Genomic DNA, 20,872 nt, shown 5'->3' on the forward strand with positions numbered 1-20,872 from the left:
ACTAACTTTCTACACCATGCAATGTTGATAGATAATTTTCTTTTAATATATGTACACACCATTACAATCTGCTTATTTCAATTTATTTTTCATTTCATATCAATTGTACTTCAATTTTCTATTATTCACCTTTAATACGTCATTGTATTGTTTTATTTTGTAATTAAAAAATACAGACATGACAGAAACTGCCAATCATTGTATATCTATTTTGGCGAGTCGCCTGCGTGGTGCAGTGGTTAGAGCGTTCGCTCTAGAGTCGTGAGGTAAGGAGTTGATCCTTACGTCGCGGGTTCGAATCCCACTGTGGGACGTGGAGACCGGTCCTTCGGATGAGACTGTATAAACCGAGGTCCCGTGTCGCAGTAGGTGCTGGCACGAAAAAGATCCCTCACTGCTCAATGGCCCTAAGTGCCAAGTATAGGTCAAAACCGGCAAGTGGTGGTGTCTCCATATGAGTGAAAAATTCTCGAGAGGGACATTAAACAATAAACAAACGAACTATTTTGGCGACGTAATCAGAGTAACCAAGTCCCGTTATGGAGATAAATAGGTAATATTGGCCTGGAAAGAGATAAGTCTCATCCTCTATACAAATTCCATCCTACTTTTATCCGCATCAATCACATATGCGTGTTGGGCTCTTTGTTTAGACCTGTTCAACATTCAGCAACCCCCAAATGTACCAATATTTAATAAATTATCTTTTACGTCTAATCAAATCGGTTTTGTTGCATTCTGTTGTTTACTTTTTCAGTCAGTGTTTAATTAAATGAAGATTAAGATAAAATTATGATGACTGAAAAAAAAAATGCTATCTGAATTATTTTTAAATATTGTATTAAGTTCAAAGGTATGTACAGACGATCTTGTAAAATTCTAAGTCTGGTGAGGATCGACTTAAAAGTAGTTTGACTACTCCTACACATGTACGTCACCTATAGTCAAATTTCTGGTTGTTTGGTTTTCATTATTGATTCATGCAGTTCATACAATTAAAAGTCTATTTAGGGATCATTTAAATATACAATTTATTGAATTATATATAGCGACATATATGTTATAAGTAACGGGGGGAGGGGGGGGGGTCACCAAGTTCTACATGTAACAAAACTATTTTACTGTACATGATGCTAGCGCCACGGCGTCGACGCTTCTTTCCTGATTGTTCGAATTAATGTTCTAAACCGGAGTTTAAGTTTTATATATTCAAAAAGTTGTATCCATACCAGGTAACTTTAGGGGATTGGGGTGGAGGGATAGGGCAGGTTCGAATGTAAGGGAGTTAGGTCACCATGGTAACGAGATACGCCTTTTAATAGATAAAATAACCAAATATCAGTAAAAACAAGATGGAACATTTACTGCTCTTTGCATCCCAAAATAACTCCTCAACAGGTGGATGATTATACATTTAGATACATGATGGCCACTGCTTATCTATCAATAATCTTAAGGCAATTCAAGATGTCAAGGAATAAAAGATGTCAAGGCATAGAAATTTCAAAATAAAGATTACAAAGTATCAATGATATTCTCGCAATAAAGTTAAAACAAATTCAAACGAATTACAATAGACCTATGTTTCCCCCCCTCAATTACTTACATATGCATAAATGTATATGTATAGGTAAAATGTTTTATTTTTTTAATTTCTAATATCTAATGTAGACGGTAAAAGATCGATTTGGAAAAAAATATGAATGGGAAAATTAGATATAAGAAATAAATTTACGAATAATTGAATGAACATATGTTTCCTTAGAAATGAAATATAAATAGAGAGAAGTTAATTTTTAATTATCTTTTTAGTTAATCTGTACTTGTTTAAATCGATTTTTTTTATAAGAAATAGATTATGAAAATAAATAAATAAATAATTATATATTTATCTCAATATTTAATGTTACCTAGAGAATTGTATTTTAAATATTAAGTACATGTACATAAGTAAAACTAAATCTAAATTGTACATAAACACGGATCGATTATACTTTACGTGTTACACAGTGTTTTGATTTACAGTGAAATGCCATCCGACATGCTGATTGGTCTACTTGCTGATTGGCCAACGCATAATCCTGGGGCCCGTTTCACAAAACTATCTTATGACTAAGATCTGTCTTAAGACCGAAAATTATCGTAAGATTGTACCGTAGCTGTTTCACAAAACTGTCATATCTTATGATAATCTTAAGATCTATCTTAATCTTAAGACAACCAGATACATGTCTTAAGACTAAAGTGAACATGGCGGCCGCCTGTATTTTGGCTCAAAACAGAAGGAACTTAAGAAGAGAACGAGTATTTAGAGATAGGAACAACCCATTGGACTATATGACCGATGCAGATATCATTGATAAGTTCCGCCTTCCACGCCATTTAATTTTGAGTTTATGTGTAGAGCTTAATGCTCATCTAGCGCGTGATACTAGAGTGTCTCATGCTCTTCCTCCATCACTGCAAATCATGGTGGCACTCAGGTTTTATGCCAGTGGGAACTTTCAAACTGTCACTGGTGATCTTCATGGCATAAGCAAAGCTAGTGTTTCAAGAGTAGTAAATGCTGTATCATCAGCTCTAGTAACTTTGAGTTCCCATTATATAAAATTTCGACAAGACGATAGAAGTATAAATAACACCATATTTGGCTTTTCTCGCATTGCAAATTTTCCTAACGTCATTGGGGCGATAGATGGAACTCATATTCCAATTAAAGCCCCGAAAAATGACGAGCGTCTGTTTGTTAACCGAAAAAATTTTCATTCTATTAATGTAATGGCAGTTTGTGATTCCAGGACAAAATTTACTGACATAGTTGCCAAGTGGCCTGGTTCATCACACGATGCTTTTGTGTGGGCAAATTCAACACTTAGTGGTCTTTTTGAAAATGGATATATTAGAAGAGGTTGGTTGCTTGGGGACAGTGCATACCCTCTGAAAAATTATCTGATGACACCAGTCCTTAACCCAAGCAATCCCCGTGAATTAGCTTACAACGATGCGCATGCTAAGACGAGAAACCCTATTGAAAGAAGCTTCGGGGTGCTTAAAATGCGCTTTCGCTGCATTGATCATTCTGGTGGAACGCTTCTGTTTCATCCAACAAGAGCATGTAAAATTGTGACTGCCTGTGTTGTTCTGCACAACTTGTGCACTGATCACAATGTTCCAGTGCCACAAGCACAAAATCCTGGGGCATATCAACTTAATCCACCAGACAACTACGTCTATCAAGGACCCAATAATGACGGAGCCGAGATCCGCCAAAGATTGATTCTCTCTAGATTTTAAGGTGGCACCACAAAAAAAAATTGTGCATTCATGAAATATGGTGCCGTTTTCATTTTATGTATTTAGTAAGCATGGATTCGGAACCAAATATACATTAACATTTATTAGAAATATTTTGTTTATCTGTATATTATCCAACTGTTTGTGAAATGGGGAGGAGTGATAGAAGGTGATTTGGTTTTTATAAAATATTGGTAACTTTTATAAAAGTAAAATCCATCTACAAGGTTGGTCCCTTGACCCACAACTTTCAAAATTAAAATTCTAATATGCAGCAGCTGCTTACATACAATAATTGTTATTAATTATACCCTCGATCAAATAATTTTTATCACGAAATTTTAATTGATGAAACAATTTTTGAACACCACCTATAGCGATTGTGAATTTGTTCTGTATCAAGATTGTTGTGATTGTAATGAGCACAAAAATAAATAACATGTAGTAAATTGAACACATTTCTACAGGTTTTTTATTCATTTTCAGAGGGGGTGTTGACTGTTACTGTAGCGTCACGAACTATCCCAAGCTGACAGAGGTGAAGAGTATGTTGTTCACGTTGTATTTGTAGTTGCTGCTCTGCAATTTCAAGTCGCCGTTCTTCAACTTTCAGTCGTTTTTCCTCCATTTCTAATCTTTTTTTCTCAACAACCAGCCTCTCTTCCTCTGTTGCAACTAGTCTCAATGTTATGTCATCATTACAAGAATTCTTTGAGCGTTTCTTTGCTGGCTCTACATGTACATCGGGAAGTCTTTTTTCTGTAAACAAAATTCATATTATACAACCAGAAATACGAAATTCATGTAAACAAAATCGCGAAACTTTTTTTTCGTAAAATATATTAAAACATTAATTTTGTTATTTTATCTCAATTTCAAAATTTACATGGAGTATTATAAAATGGTGAATAAATGAGATATTTGTTTTCTCTTCATGCTAAATAATTGTATGAAGAATTAATAAAACTACGAAATATCAGACAAAAAATTATCACTCAAAGTTGCGTAAGATTTTCCTTATAGTGTAGAGCATACCCACCTCTGTAGAAAAAAAAAATCAAACACAATGTATCCTCTCGTACCTTTGTGAGACATCTCACTTCAGTGCTATTTATTATTCACTATTTACAGGATTGGTGAAATAGACTAAGTAGTTTTAGGAACACCCCCCTTTCACCGAGAAGTCTAATGAGTATCACCCTTAAACCTACCATTTACAGCATCTGTGCTCTTGCTTGGTGACGTTTCCCTGGCCGACTCTGTCTCTAAAACATCAATGCCCCCCTCAATTCCCGAAATTGAGGTTTCCCCGATGATACCTTCTATTTTCTCATCTATTGGTCTTAAGGCGGCCCCTGATGGCAAGGATCCTCCCCCTGTCTTTTTTTGCTCCCTCCTGTTTAGTGCCAACTTCTTTCTGCTTTCGCTGCTTAAGCAGGTCCACTTCTTTTTCATTTCTTCTCCGGACCTGATGTGATCTGTAGTATTTACAACATTTACCTTGGTGGCTATTTTGTTCCATATTTCCTTCTTCAAAGAATTGGAAACTGTTGAATTTTGCCTGGAAATTAGAATGTCTTTTCCTTTCTCCACTTCATCTGTTAACACAGTTATCTCAGCACAGCTAAAATTTGGACATCTTTTCAGAGACATTTTCTTACTAGAATTTTTTCTGAGCGCACGGACTTCGTACCCGTTTTGTGGCCACAGATGAATGCATTCGAATACCATTCATTTCGTGTATACAAGCGCAAATGGGGTGGTGGATCAAATTTAAAGTAAATTCATATTAAATATTTAACAATTCAAATTAAACATAATTAACTTTTACTTTGTCAACAAACACACGCATTTTTTCAATACTTTTTGTCACACAATTTTCTCATTCGAATTAATTCATACATAATCATGTCACAATTAGCATTATTGACTCTGCTCCTACATCCCCCGCCCCACCAAAAATTTGAACATTGTACATGTATTTGGTACATTGAAATTTTATTTTCGAGCGTTTAACTCCTTTACAATATTTAAGATACACTTTTTTTAAAAACAAAATTAAGAAAAAAATAACATACCAGTGCTTTGATTGGAAGAAAACTTAACATCGAGCAAGAATATTTTTATTTTAATTTTTTATACAATTTTCTATAAAATTGTAGCATGAGCTATATCTTAAGACTTGTCAAAGATTTCTACTACTTAAGATAGTTTTGTGAAACAGCTGTGACAGATCTTATGATTGTCGTAAGTCAGATCTTAAGATTGTCTTAAGATCTGTCTTAGGACAAATCTTAAGATAGTTTTGTGAAACGCGCCCCCGACTGATAGATCTGTTACGTTATAGAGAACCCGCGTTCGCTTCCTGGTACCCTGCTGAAATCTGGGTTCGCCTTCGACATTCTCTCTGCGTCCGCTAGGGGTGCGGCAGAGGTGCACTCTGGGTTCGCTGGGGGTCAGTTCTAGCGGAACCCGAGCAATCCCGAAAAGCGAGCCCGGAGATCGATTGTGGTCCACTTTCTGTTAGGTTGTGTCTGGTCGGTACTGCAATAAATCTGAATATGGATTATTTCGTCTACCTGATCAATACACAGGGTTTACGGCGGGAGTGACAGGTTGACAGGGGATGTTTACTCCTCCTGGGCATCTGATGCCACCTCTTGAATTTCCGTAAAAATTTCCGTGTTTTATTATGTTCAGAGATTTATATTGTTTATATCTTTTTAAATAAGATCAATCACTAATAGTTATATTCACCTTTTCATGTATAACTATGGGCACATTACATTACTTCTCTTGGTGAATGTTTTTTTTTTCCGTGTTTTTTTTTTTTTTTTTTTTTTTTTTTTTTGTTTTGTTTTGTTTTGTTTTTTTTTTTTTTTATTTATTTATTTATTTCATTGCTTTTTCTTGATACTGTTGTTTCAATAAAGCCAACGATAATTGAAAATTCAAGTGGTTGAAACATTGTAATTTTTTTTTACTATATTTTGTCGCTACTATCTGTGCAATGTTCTTCATTATATGATAAAGTTAACAGATAGATACAGTTAAAAGAATCTTTTTCAGCAAATTGTTCTACATTGATATCGCTTTTTAACTTGAATTTATGTATTACCCCTTAGAAAACCAAAAAATACATTCAATGCTTAAACCTAGAGTACTTTTATTTATTGATTAACTAGTTATAAGCATAGTGACAGCTACAGAAAATGATTTATGATATTTATTTATTATCCTGTGTCACAATTTGTATTTTGATAACAAAAATAACATATTTTAAATGCATATTTATTTTAATGCCTTGCTGAAAAGACTAATTACAACAAAGACAACAACACTATCTTTTTTTTTTTTTTTTTTTTTTTTTTTTTTTTTTTTTGAAATTCATATCCTTCTTTTCTTTCCAACAAAATCGTTGAAATGTCTATGCACTGAGTTCACAAATTATTTAACATTAACCTTATATCAAGAAGGAATGCGAACTGAATAATAAAAAAAAACCTTACACAGTCGTATAAAGAATATTCACGAGAAAGTTTTCCTTCTTCGGAACTCAAATATTTGTCCGCACAAATTTTATGGTTAATGCCTTCTTTCAACCGAAAATTATGTAGTTTTTGAAATAAATTAAACAACAATCAAATATTTTATAAAAGAATCAAACTATATAACATATTGTCTATAAATTATGAATTATAAATTAGCATGGTGCAGTGGACCAAAATATTTAGGAAGTTTAACAAATTAAATTATTTTATTCTTCCTCCTTGAAAATTATGTACCCTAGTTAACTCTAACAGGACACCAGGTAAGTGATAAATAAAGATTTTTTTTTTTTCCATACATGTTACATGTTACTTAGATTTCAAGCTTGAAAATTATGTCCCCTAGATTTAAAGATTAAAATTTGAAAACTTAAACACATGTTGAGACCAAGTAAAATATATATATTGAATATCTTATAAGTATAAAATTGATTCCAATCACGCAACATCAAAAATTACAATTATACAAAACAGACATTAGTGGAAAAATGATTCTAAATGTCAAAAGAAGACCTAAGATTCTGATCCAAAAGTTGAAAAGATTTGCTAAATCTTTGAAACTATTTACCAAAAGTCGCGCATCAACATCCATTATGGACTAAACCGGTGATTCTCAACATTATCCTTAATAAGGGGAGTCGGCAGATCGCTCGCTCCGTGATCGGAAGGTCGTGTGTTCGAATCATGGCCGCGACTGACACAAGTCTATAAAAAAAATTAGGTAGGAACTGCTCCTACGCCAAGCGCTCGTCACTTTAAAGTGAAAGTCGTGGATCTTTCGGATGATACTTTAAAAACCGAGGCCCCGTGTCACGGTAGGCGTTGGCACGATAAAGAACCCTCACTGCTCAATGATCTTGAGTGCCGAGTAAAGGTCTAACATTGAAGCCCTTCACCGGTATATGGTGACGTCTCTATATGAGTGAAAAATTCCGGAAGTGGACGTAAGACAACATACAATCAATCAATCATTAAAAAGAAGTATGGTATCCCATGCAATTAATTAGACTTCAGCCTTGATCTAATGGTATTGATGGGAGTATAATTTGTTTTGATTATATTAATTTCATGAAAAGGCTTAGAATTAAAAGTACAACATCTAGGTAATTATCTATATTATGTTACCATCTGTTTTTCACTCTTGCATAATTATTTTTATGAAATATGCTATGTTTGGCTCTTCTTATTTTTTTATATAGAAAATGCTTACAAAAATTATTCTGCATTGTACACTGTCCATGCAGTCCACTTCAAGTCTAAGAATATAGGTAAGGAAACCTTGTTATAAAAGATAATGAAACGCAAGTAAACCAGTATATACCTGTATGCGTATTCTTATTCATATTTTAGCCTGATATGTCAGGAAGAACAAATCGCTCTGCATTTTAGCACTATAGAGAAATTGTACATGAGAGGATCTCGGTTTCTTTAAACATTACCTTTATGATGCAGCAATGCACTAAATGTACTTAAGAAAACAAAGAGCCGTTATTGTGGAATAATCACCACATTTTTTCTTCTTTAAAACATCAAAGTTTTGAAAATCAAAATAACAGAGGAATTCTTCGAGAACATATACATGTATGCATGTTAACATATATGAAGTAAAACACTGTTCTGAAATCAGCTCGTTGTAGTAAATCTTATTTCCTTTAATCTAGTAATGAAAGTATTTTTCTTAATCTACCTGAATGACATATAATCAGTATTTCAATATTGCAATTTTGTTGATAGCAAATTTTTGCCTGACTTTGGAAAGGGCGGCATAAAAAAGATGTATAATGGCAAATATTTTCAACAATTGCACGAAGAAAGGTATTTTCTTTGCATACATGTGTATACTGTAACTTTGTAAATTGTACATGATTCAAATCAGATTATTGGGAAGCAGTTTTTTTTTTTAAAAAAAGGTGAAATATTTTAGGAAACATGTTATTGAAATGAAAAAAATAAACTTTAATTATACCGTCTAGATGTGAGTATTACCGACACATGCATGCAAATAACGCAATGAGATGAATTAAATAAGTCGTGTGTGCCCGCACCACCAAAAATAAAACAATGTATTTTTTTGTGACACACATTACCAATTTTATTTTCAATTATTGTTTAAGAATTAAATTAATAAATCGATCTTGGAATTGAAACTCTGGATAGTTTAAAATGAGGCTATATTACAAATTAGTATATCTCAACTAGTACACCTCCTTAACTCGTATAATTAGAACAACTTTCAAAATGCTGTCTTTGATTTTTGATGCAACCATTCTGACCCTAAGACATTTCATTTTCATAACAAAAGAGTCGCAATTACTTTTTTCAGTACAAGTTCAAATACTTTTGACCTGCGTATTTATCATGAAATTGCTCTCTTTCTTACTTTTAATTTTGAATATAGAATTTTAATATTAAATTCTGTTTTGGAAAAGTAGAAATGTAAAAACATTGAACCTGCTCCAGTTTTTCAAATACAAAACCAATTATAATGCAGCTTTTATAGATAAAGGGTGTATGTCAATATATTTAAAAGTGAACACGTGGGAATTTGTGTTATTAAATGTCTGTCAGATATGTATTGGATAGGATAAATTTATTAATTTCCTCTTCGCTATATGCTGTATTTCATGCCAATAAAGCACCCTGTGAGGGTACAAATTGTCGTTTTGTACATATTTTCGTCGGCGAAAATATGTACCACCCTCACTGCACATATTGCCCCATCGGTACATATTGTCGCCTTATTTTCCTCCTGCATAATGGATGACAAAAGAACAAGGGTCACTTTGGGCCTTTTTTGGCCCTGTGAATTTCTGAAAAACTGAAACTGCTTAGTTTTATTTGACAATGCATTAAATTTCATTGAGACATTTGGCGATTGCAAATCTAACAAAAATGACGTAATTTTCTGGCTAGTCAATGCATTATGACGTCATGAAATGCGTCATTTTCCTCATATCCTGAACAATTCTACAAAAACAGCCAATTTTTAAAGCTATTTTTCGATATTTAATATAGAGCGCAATCTCTGATCTAAAATATGCAATTATTTACTGATGGAACCGTTTCTGAGGATTACAAAACACGTTTTATTTTTTAGATCAGAGGGTGCGCTCATATCATTTTTCTTCTCTGAAAGTACTTAAATATACCTGTTTTCCTTAAAATTCAAGAACATTGCAATTCCATAAAGCTTGTTTTCCAAGACCTGGACTTTAAGGAGAAAAATTTTAATAGGAAATGAAAGCACTAAATCTCTACTTTATCTTGATGTTTAAAATGGAACATAAGGTGTTAGTCAATAAATTGGTATATCTACAGGGCAATTTTATGCATAAAGTGAACTTAGCTCTTTACAGTCAAGCACCAACACATATTATCGTTGGCGACAATATGTACAGTCAAGGTCGGCATATATTGTCGTCGATATATTGTTTTGACTAATATTCATTTTAGAAAGGAAAGAGAGATTGACAAACACACACACACAGGAAGACAGACGGCATTTCTCGCAATATTGTAGGGAAAAATCGCTTTGGTCAGAAAATTGTGTCCAGGATTGATGTACATTACTATAATATGTCAAGATATCGTAATTCCTGAGATATGTGATAAATCAGCCTATTCTTTTTTTTTTTATAATATATACTTGAAGACTGAATGCATGTAATAGTTTTTTTGTTCAGCAGTAATGATTATTTGAAAATTATTTTTTGCGTTATTTTCATATACAATCATGTGCAATAATTGGTGTTGGGGTTGACAATTTAGATCACCTGAACTGGAAGTTCAAGTGAGCCTTTCAGATTACATTTTGTCTGACCGTCTCTCTGTCTGTAAACGTTTCACAATTTCAGCTTATTCTCAAGACATTTTTGGTCAATTTCCAAAAATAATTCCACAAAACATCCATTGATAAAGGGAATTCAAGTTTGTTCAAATGAATACGATTATGATTAACTTTTCACTGTCGATTCTAAATACAACTGTAAATGCATTGAAATTTATAATTAGCCATATCACTGGGAGAAATCTCGCAAAACTAAGAGGGGAAATGTATGTTACATTTTTTTTTTAATTCTGCAGTATGGCAATCGTGTCTTGGTAGTCATTTGGACATTGAGAGATTAGGATTTAAGCAGGGTTAATTTCAGTTATCAAACATCTTGATGCAAATAAAATCTAATTTGCAATTTGTTTAAAAAGACATTATCATATTGGTATTTTTGAATACAAGCAATGAGGCGGCTGCAGCCTTTGCGTGTTAGGAGCTTTTCAGTGTGAAGCAGTCTTGATTACTTTTCTATTGGTCGCCCGCGTGGCGCAGTGGTTAGAGCGTCTGCTCTAGAGTCGCGAAGTAAGGAGTTGATCCTTACGTCGCGGGATCGAATTCCACTGTTGTACGTGGAGACCGGTCCTTCGGATGAGACCGTATAAACCGAGGTCCCGTGTCGCAGTAGGTGGTGGCACGTAAAAGATCCCTCACTGCTCAATGGCCGTAAGTGCCAAGTATAGGACAAAATTTGCAGCTCTCCACGGGTAAGTGGTGGCGTCTCCATATGAATGAAAAATTCTCGAGAGGGACGTTAAACAACATACAAACAAACAAACAAACTTTTCTATTGCATTAAGCATAAAATTTCAAATTTATAGAATACCAAAGAAGGTTAAAAATATACCAGAGCAGATTAAAAATATATTAATTTCTTTTGAAGAAATAATTGAATCATGTTGAATGAGGGGCGTTTCGCATCCCTGTGTTGGTATCTATTGAACACTGAATGATTGTGATTTTACTATATGTGTATATTGTATATAATACTGCTTTGGTAAAAAAAGATTAGAAAATTGGATGTAAATGTTGTTCTTAGCGCTAAAGAAATTTGAGACGTAATGACGATTATCTCCTTGCTAAAATGTTACAGGAGATGAAATGAACAGGGTTCAAGTCGGTAACAAAAATGTTACACTTGTGAAAAATTCATTAAATAGTATGGCAATTAGACAAATCTGAAATTAAGTTTGCAATAGTTTATGAAACAGCGAACCTTTTGCATATAACATTTTGCAGTTATAAAGAATGGGTTTTATTTCACATTGAGATTCATTATATCAGATAGATTTGGTGCACAGTAATGTGCAGAGATATTCCAGTCCAGTGCTTAGTATGATGCAAAAAGACCTGTTGCATAGCATTGCGCAACCATTGGATTTAACAATATATTCATGGTGCATAGTATGGTGAAGCCAGAGCATGTCGCAGCCTGTGGAAGTCCTGGTGCATAGCATGTTGCAGCCAGTGGAAGTCCTAGTGTATAGCATGTTGCAGCCAGTTGAGTTATTAAGATGTTCCTGGTGCATTAGTGACGCAGCCAGTATATATGTATGACCTAAGTCGATAAAAAATGGGTAGCAACTGTTCCTTCGCCATGCGCTCTGCACTTTGAAGTGAAAGTTGCGAGTCCTTCGGATGAGACCTTAAAAACCGAAGCCCCGTGTCAGGGCAGGCGTTGGCACGATAAAGATCCCTCACTGCTCAATGGCCCTGAGTGCCGAGTAGAGGTCAAAATTTGAAGCCCTTCACCGGTATATGGTGACGTCTCTATATGAGTGAAAAAATACTCAAATGGGACGTAAAACAACATACAATCAATCAATCGGAAGGTCGGTACGTAGGCACACCTCCATCATCGAGATCGTTGTCTAACAATGTAAGCTGTCGCCAGTGTCTCTGTGTTAAATCATAATAAATATGCCTTACTGAAACCGTAAATTTTATGTTCCGGATCAAATTTTATGCTTGACTTCAAGTTAACTGTTCCGGACAGGTGTTTCCATCCATCCCTTTCCGACCGAAATTCCTCCAATTTTTATTATCAAACATCAGACCTTGTTTCTTGTGCTTTTTAACATCGAATATGGGTTCGCATGAATAAAAAATTCCCAGACACCAATATCCTCACTATAATTGATCACAAGTAGCCTTTCACAGAATATTCCCTTAAAAACAAAATCCTTTGCCAGATGAATTTGAAGCGTAACCGCTTTTCAAGCCTTGCGTAATTTGTCAAAATCTACGACGAACAGTTAGTGCAATATTTATATTTGATTATTCGATTGTCCGTCTCAAATGTACATATAAGTAATAAATAACAAGTTTAAAAACTTCACTGGGAAATGAAGTGGGTCGGTGCGTGATTAAATCTTCTGAGAAGGCCTTCGGCCTTCACAGGATTTGATCAGGTGTCCGACCCACTTCATTTTCCAAAGAAGTTTTTAAACTTGTTATTTATTTCTTAATTAAAGTTTAAAAAGGATAATAAAAGATAATGAATGATAGTGAGAAGGAAGTACATGTAGATACTTAGAAAGTACCATTCTAGGCTTCATCTAGCTTATTCTGATGGTTGTTCGTCTATTCTGTCAGCTACATGTACTTATGAACAATGGTACATTAAAATCACTTTTACAATGTTGAATTCAAATTATTACACAAAAAATTATGCCAAAAATTACAAATATTTCAAAGCAATATTTTAAGTGTATTTTACACTTTTCAATTCAACAAAAGACTTATGAAAGTCTATCTGTAACTTTACGATTTCAAAAAAGGGGACATGATGTAAATTATGTAAATTACAGTATTTTTGATAAAACAAATACCCGCGCTATAAAGAGCAGAGAAAATAAATCATACAAGTCGTGACCAATGACTGATGTTAGTGTTCTCAAAACAAACACAACTTTTTATCATTATCGATATTTAAAACTATTTCATTCCAAAGGAAAGCAGCCTTATATGCGTACATGTACTTACCAATTAAACCATTTAATCCAGACAAGGATTTTAAAGTTGAAAAAAAAAAAAACTTTATCATAGATAAGAAAAATCAACCCCAGATATCATTGATTTCAAAATTCAGATAAAAAAAGATTCTTTAAGTTCAGCCCTGTAATTAAATAACAAGTATAATGTAAAAAATGGAGAAAAATGTTTTAATTCTTATCACTGAGTTATTTGATAACAATCAATTTTTCAAATATTTAAAGAAATGATGGTATATTTTAAATTTCTTAAGAATTCCAAGCGTCTTTTTAAAAAAAAGCTATTTCAATGAGTTCTTTTAAAAAGTATTTTGACATAACTTCGTTCCTGAGTTGCACTTCCAGAGAACTCCCTACAAATTACTTATCTAGCTTCCACACATATTTTATATCCTTTTGGAGAGTAACTTGCACCCTGCTCCCCTTCGAAATCGTATTTCTCATGTTCAGGTTTGTATAACTTACAATTTTGAAGCAAAGTGGTCACCAGGTAAAACACCTCAGCTTGTGCTATCAATTTGCCAATACAGACGCGTCGTCCTGCGCTAAATGCAAGTACATTGTCAACTTTTTCTTTTATCAGACTCCCATTATCATCCAGAAATCGTTCAGGTTGGAACTCATCAGGATTACCCCAGAACTCATCATACATAACCGAGAAAATGTTAAAGTAAACAACTGTCCCTTTTGCTATCTTGGTATTTTTTACGATTACGTCGGTAGTCGTTATATGTGGTAATCCCAGTGGAACAACTGGCGCTATTCTCATGATCTCCAAAATGACTGCCTCAGTATATGATAGAACGCGACGATCCTTCAGAGATATGATTTTGTTTCGTCCAATTTTTTCGTCTATTTCTTTCTGTATTTTTATCTGAATATCTTGATATTCAGCAAGGTACAGGAATACCCATCTTAAAGTAGAAGCAGTTGTCTCAAATCCAGCAGCAAAAAAATCCTGAAGTGTGTCTACCAGTTGACTCTTAGTCAATCCCACTTCGTTTGGAGTTTCTGTTATGTTGTACTTCAAGCAAGCGTTTAAGAAACCATCCATGGCATGGCGAGAATGACCCGGATGAAACGTTTTTATCATCTCAGCTCCATTTTCGTTTCGAGCTTTCCTAAAATTGTCAATAAAATCCAAAAATCTTTTGAAACGTCCTGGAAAGATATATCTTAACCATGGAAGATTATCAAAATAACTTCCAGCAGAAAAAAATTCTACGATTGATCCTTGGTCTTTCATTATTTTTAAAAAGGCCGGATCATCTCGTATATTTTCACCTTTACCGTAACAAAACTGGTAGGTGATACTACCCGTAGCCGTGTATATTAAGTCGCTAGGGTTGAATGGTTTGCCTTTATAGTGCATAAAACTAGACACTAGTAAGTTGGCCTCGTCTTGTATTATTTCTTCCAAACCAGAGTTATTTGTACTTCCTATTTCTCTTATAACGCTACTTGAAATTTTACGATGCAATAAGTATCTTTCATCAAAATTGCTAAATGTGAGACCTTTCATATCGTTCAGGCTTTTGATTGAAAAAAACGGCGGTCGTGCGGCAAAACTATCCGAGTCATGAGTAAGCGTCGATTTTACTGTGTCCAAACCATTAATTATAACGGTTGGCCATGACCCAAATCGTAAAAGGAAAACATCTCCATACTTTTCCTGATACTCTTTGAACTTATTCAAAGGTCTTGAACCAAGAAAAGGCATGTGTCCGAACAACGGAATTCCCCAGGGACCAGGTGGACTGCGCCTCCACTCAAGAATTATTTTTATGGAAAAGAAAACGGTAAGTAGTATTGTTATCGATAAAAGAAAGTCCGAGGACTTTAGATCAAAATGATGATTAGTAATTGAAGATACTGTCGCCATTGTTCCTGCAAAAAAATAAAATTTAGTCAATCTTTTGAAGCATAGAAAAATCGTAAAAAGTTATTTTCTTTGGACATTATTGCATAACAATACCATGCGCCAATTTCATATCCTTTTTTTTAGAAATTGAAATAAAGCAATGATATCATTAAAATTGAAGTTTATCTCTAAAAACGAATTCCCGAGCAATTAAAGTGAATTTTTGAAATACAATCTTGCATTGATGTTGCATTGTTCAGTTTGGATGCATATGTTAGGTTTCAGTGACTCTGCACTATGTTTACCCCTATCTTATCACATTTATAGGATTCCAACCAGACTTGCATTGGTAGTTCAATATGGATTTGATGTGATTTTACTATGCCTACATTTTCTGACCTTTTTTTTTTTTTTTTTTTTTTGTAAATTATATTATTGAGATATTAATTATTCATTCAAACATGGAATAAGATTAAAACTACAAATGTTGTTAAGCATAAAAAGCTATGCCTTTCTATATTTGGAAACATATAATTTACACTTATGTAAACTCTCAAAGGTTATGGGTTGCATGTATAACCTGGTATTTTTTTTCACATAGTGTGTAATGTAGCCTATAACTTATTGAATTACCCGTGGGTACATTTCTTCACAGATAAGAATAATTTATTCAAAGAAGTCGTATATCTGTTGTAAAACAAAATTATTTTACACAAGTGGTGTTAATTATTATGTATTTCATATTTATATTTAGCATATTTATTTTATATTATTAAACCCTAATTGTTAAGAAATATATAAATCAGAATTTTTTTTGCGATATTTTGATATTTCTTCATACGTATCGATATGAATATCATCCTCACACAGAATTGATATGACGATATCTCGATATATCGTCCCAGCCCTAAAGCATACCCTGTCGACCGATCACACCTGTCGTGAGCTCTTTGTCATGATCATTTAAACGGAAGAATCTGAAGACAATTCAGTGAACATTATGACCTACCAATGGGACGCATCTTAACTGTGAAGATGGCTTGTCTTTATACACATATTATTTTCACTACTTAATAGATAACTAATAAAAGACATGAGATTTCTAATTTCTATCCAAAATTTTTAAAATCAATCAAAATTATGAGAAACTGACACTGCAATTTTAATTCTTCTTTATAAAGTTTGAGAAAAATTCATTCTTTTACATTCATTAACTTATTATAATCGTGGCGGAGATCAAGTTGGAAGTGAAAATATATATTGTTTACATTTAGATACATCTGATAATGTTATAATACTTGAGTCAAATGACATCAAATATTATGTGTTCTACAAAAATAAGAAATTCAGATTGCTCTTATCAAAAAATATTTTAAGAAAGGATTTCTTAATTCTTTTAATTCATATTTGACATTTTAGACCAGTTGATAAATGAAAAAAAACCGTATTTTCCTGTGATTTCAAAGGCCGAACGAACTAAAAGCAGACATTACTTGTGGATTGCCTGATGCAAAAGTAATATTTAAAAAATGCTGGTATTAATAGTAAGACTTAAAATATATAATAAAAAAGATGTAAAAAGAATGGTTACCTGTTTGTGGTGGGTTTATATTTTCTGCAAAGAATTCCGAACCTTTGCACAAGTACCGAATTATATAAACTGTTTTGATATGTCTGGTTGATTTCGTTCTAGATTTTCACCTAGGCTAATTAAACGAGTTTCCCAGAGCGTACAAAGCTTCACCATTAATATCTATATTCAGCGAATTTAGGGGATAAACAATTTTAGTGGAGAATTCAGTAAAATACGTATGAACATTATATAAATATACAAACAAGTTTGATTGTATAATATGGAAAAAATGAAAAAAAAAAAAAAAAAAAACATGCTAACTTTTGTACATATATATATTATTAAATTGTTTCTAGATACAGTGCATTTTCTCGTGGACGCTCGATCTTGGATATCATTTTCTAATAATGATAATTCATAATTACAAATTCCTTTCTATGAATTCGACACCAAAACTGGTCAATCATAAAAACAAACTTCCATTAACTTCTTTCCAGGTTATTAAAATACGAAACGTCCAGAAGCAAGATAAAATTAAATAGGTGCATTAAAACAATTCATATTACGAGTATCAATTTTTAAAGAAAGATCTACATATTGTAATTCAAATATTTTTTCAACAGTGTTTAATTTTTTTTGATTGCATTACTACATTAAAATTACAATATATATTGATTGAAATTCGAAGTTGGATTTTAATCTAAATAATTGTTACATTTTAGATCGTCTACGTGTCAAATACTGTTTCATATATAAATATTTCATATTTCATGATATATGTTTGTAAGTACTCAATCTTAAGCAAATACTGGCGATTAATATCCTTTAAAGATGTGCATAATGTGTTTATTTAGTAACTATAGTTAATTTTCAACAATTCATAGATACATGTACTTGCCATTTAGACAAATGATCAAATACAACGAGGTAATAGCGAACAGAAATATCTTGTATTTACTTACATTTGAAAATTAATACAAATATTGTATTTAATTACTTTATCATGTTTATCGTAGTAATATAAAGAGTACTTTATTTTGTACAAATTATGTCTTTCGCTTTTTTTTTTTTTTTTTTTTTTTTTTTTTTAAAGAGCTAAACTGCGTGAAATTTACGTGTAAATGGAGTCCTTAACTCAGTTAATATCGATGAAATGATATATGCTTAATATGTAATTTAAAATGTACAATTTTTAAATTGACACCCTGCTGTAGTATAGGATTTATTTTTTAAAAATATCCTGACATTTAAAAATACAAAATGTAGTTCTTTCTTTGAAGATCATTCATAGAGCAAGTATGAGAAACAACATTCTTTCAATCTATTTTACTTTACACGTAACTGATTAAATCTTATACTTTTAGTTCAGAGTTGACAAAAAAAAAAAAAACCAGGAAATACTAATATTTCCTAGGACGGTGGGCAATACTGGTCAAAATGATCAAATGTCAGTCCCCTCATGTTCGTCAGTTTTTTGAAGGAGTTAACTTCTGGTCTTCCTGCAAAACTATCAGACTGATATTGTAAGACTTTTCTTACAGTATCAAAGCCGCTAATGAATTCTGTAGGCCAAACACCTAGACGTATTTTATAACCATTACCGGATTTCCTAGGAATGGTAAGTGACCTATCACTAGGAAACCCCATGGTCCCGGAATGGAACTTGAGTTGTCAAGGAGGATCTTAATTATGACCAAAGCAATCAAAGAAATTGTAAGACACTTCAGGATGTCCAGGTTTTGAATCACTGAGAACAGTTCCATATTGTACCTTAAGAAAAAATAGCCGGAGATATTTATTTGAACAATGATGGGAAACGTGAAAAAAAACCTCCCCTTTTTTTTATCAATTTGCATAAATTCACACTATATTGATCCTGTTAAAATTTTGAGAATTCTTACTTACCTACGTTTTACTCTGGCATAAAATACATAAAGAAAGTGGGTTCTATATTACATCATGTTTAAAATTGCTGTATTTAGAACATAAAATCTATCATGCGTTCAGCCGACATATAAAACATCATACACATACAAGGGGTAGTGTTAATCTTGAAACATGCACTCATTTTCCTAAAGTAGCACATTCTTTGTGTGTGTGCAATTATTACATAGATCTGCTGTGTTTAAAATTTTGTATCTCATAAGTCAAATATTTGGCGCCAATCTATTCAGAGGAAAATGGAATTTGATATTGAAGCCTACCATCATCATCAAGCCTAAATAACGTCCTGTCAATACTCATATGAATTATACAATGTAATTATTTTCTCAAATGGAAGGCATTTGAATTATGTCACAGAAGACAGATTTTTTATTTTAAAAATAAAAACCAGAATATAAACCAGAAATATAATGCTAAAACAAAGTATAAAAATCGTAGATAATTTCAGCGAACATGGAAACAATAATTCAGACTTTTAAAAGTATGGTAATGATATCTAGTTCAGTTCTATGTAAAGCAAAAAGAATTTCCATAAAATTCCCCAGGCCTAAGGACCTAAAAAGATAATTTTTAAGAGCCCTGCGAGAAACATTATACATGTTTGTGAAATATTTATGTTGGCACACGAATAGAGACCTGGTTAAACGAAGAATATATAATAGACATCCAATATCTGTAAATGGAAATATGGGTAAGAAATAAATTGTGTGAAATGGCAGGTAATGCTCCCCTCGACAAGACAACAACCAGGTGATTAAGCGAGTTCTCAATAATTGGATTATAATAAATAATAATTCAAACTCTAAATTATGATGCAGTTACAATGAAACATTTCCTCCCAATTAAAACTGTTATTGTTTGCAGATGTAATGTATTTTTTGTGTTTATTCCATTATTTTCCAAAATGTGAATTATTTCTCTTTCACTTCTTAATCATATGATATAAATAATTTTAACTGTACATAATGAATGAAAGGGGATCTGTTTTAATAAACAAGCAGAAAAGTTGAAAGCATAATTGCCTTGTCATTAATGATGCATATAAAAATATATATGAAAGTTTCAGAAAGCATTCCAAACATAAAATTATTTAGGCGATATGAAAAAGAATTATACCTCTTTCAGGTTTTTTGCTGTATCCATTAGCTCACTGATAAACCGAGAGGCTATCATTGAAAATTGGAGCGTATATTTTTGTGTGCACTTAATAACCTAGCATTGCCTATTTTGATTCTTCTGGTGGTAAGCTATCACCGTTACTGATCTGAAGGGTTTTTTGAATAGCCACCGTGTTGATCAGACGTTTTGCCTGAGGTCAGGTCCTAAAACTAGAGGGCAAACATTTTAATGTTTTTTTCTTTTACTTTAAATTCATGAAATCAGTGGTGGATTCTAGATTTCATCCCCCCCCCCCCCGAAAAAAAAATTATAAGATCTTGGTGTAATATATTTACATTTTCCGTTATTCTGTGTTTAAGTTCATTAAATTGATTCCAGGAGAAACTTTAAATTTTCAGCCCAAGCAAGCTAAGAAGGAACAAACATTAACATTCTTATAGCTATAATACACATGTAATTAACGTGTGCACGATTTTTTTTTACATATTTCTTTATGACTGGTCTACATTATACTCTATTTTTAACAGATACAGTAGGGGACCCAATGTGTGTTTTACATTGTACACTGCAAGAAATACAGCCAACATACTAATTTTTTCCAGACATTTATTAAAAAATCACATACACATTATTTTGTAAATCAGCAAAGTTATTGATATATAATTAAAAAAATAAATAATTAGAATATTCTTCAATAAAAGAAATGCTACC

At 32.7% G+C, this 20,872-nt stretch overlaps 3 protein-coding genes across 3 annotated transcripts; 1 reads left to right on the top strand and 2 right to left on the bottom strand.

Moving 5' to 3' along the window:
* The first annotated feature begins 2,250 nt into the window (after nt 1-2,250).
* LOC133195028 (putative nuclease HARBI1) lies at nt 2,251-3,294 on the top strand. Its single transcript, XM_061330914.1, has one exon. The coding sequence runs from the start codon at nt 2,251-2,253 to the stop codon at nt 3,292-3,294; it is 1,044 nt and encodes a 347-aa protein (XP_061186898.1).
* Nucleotides 3,295-3,766: 472 nt separating this feature from the next.
* On the bottom strand, nt 3,767-4,947 carry LOC133195029 (myb/SANT-like DNA-binding domain-containing protein 4). Its single transcript, XM_061330915.1, has 2 exons — nt 4,506-4,947; nt 3,767-4,053 (listed from the first exon to the last, which is right to left on the bottom strand). The coding sequence occupies exons 1-2, from the start codon at nt 4,945-4,947 to the stop codon at nt 3,767-3,769; spliced, it is 729 nt and encodes a 242-aa protein (XP_061186899.1).
* An 8,908-nt stretch (nt 4,948-13,855) lies between these two features.
* On the bottom strand, nt 13,856-15,546 carry LOC133195653 (cytochrome P450 1A1-like). Its single transcript, XM_061331544.1, has one exon. The coding sequence runs from the start codon at nt 15,544-15,546 to the stop codon at nt 14,029-14,031; it is 1,518 nt and encodes a 505-aa protein (XP_061187528.1). The 3' UTR covers nt 13,856-14,028.
* Between the last annotated feature and the right edge of the window lie 5,326 nt (nt 15,547-20,872).

The sequence above is a fragment of the Saccostrea echinata genome, unplaced genomic scaffold (assembly GCF_033153115.1).
Source record: "Saccostrea echinata isolate AGI-Se365-2 ecotype Australia unplaced genomic scaffold, CSIRO_AGI_Sech_v1 ptg000029l, whole genome shotgun sequence".
NCBI lineage: Eukaryota > Metazoa > Mollusca > Bivalvia > Ostreida > Ostreidae > Saccostrea > Saccostrea echinata.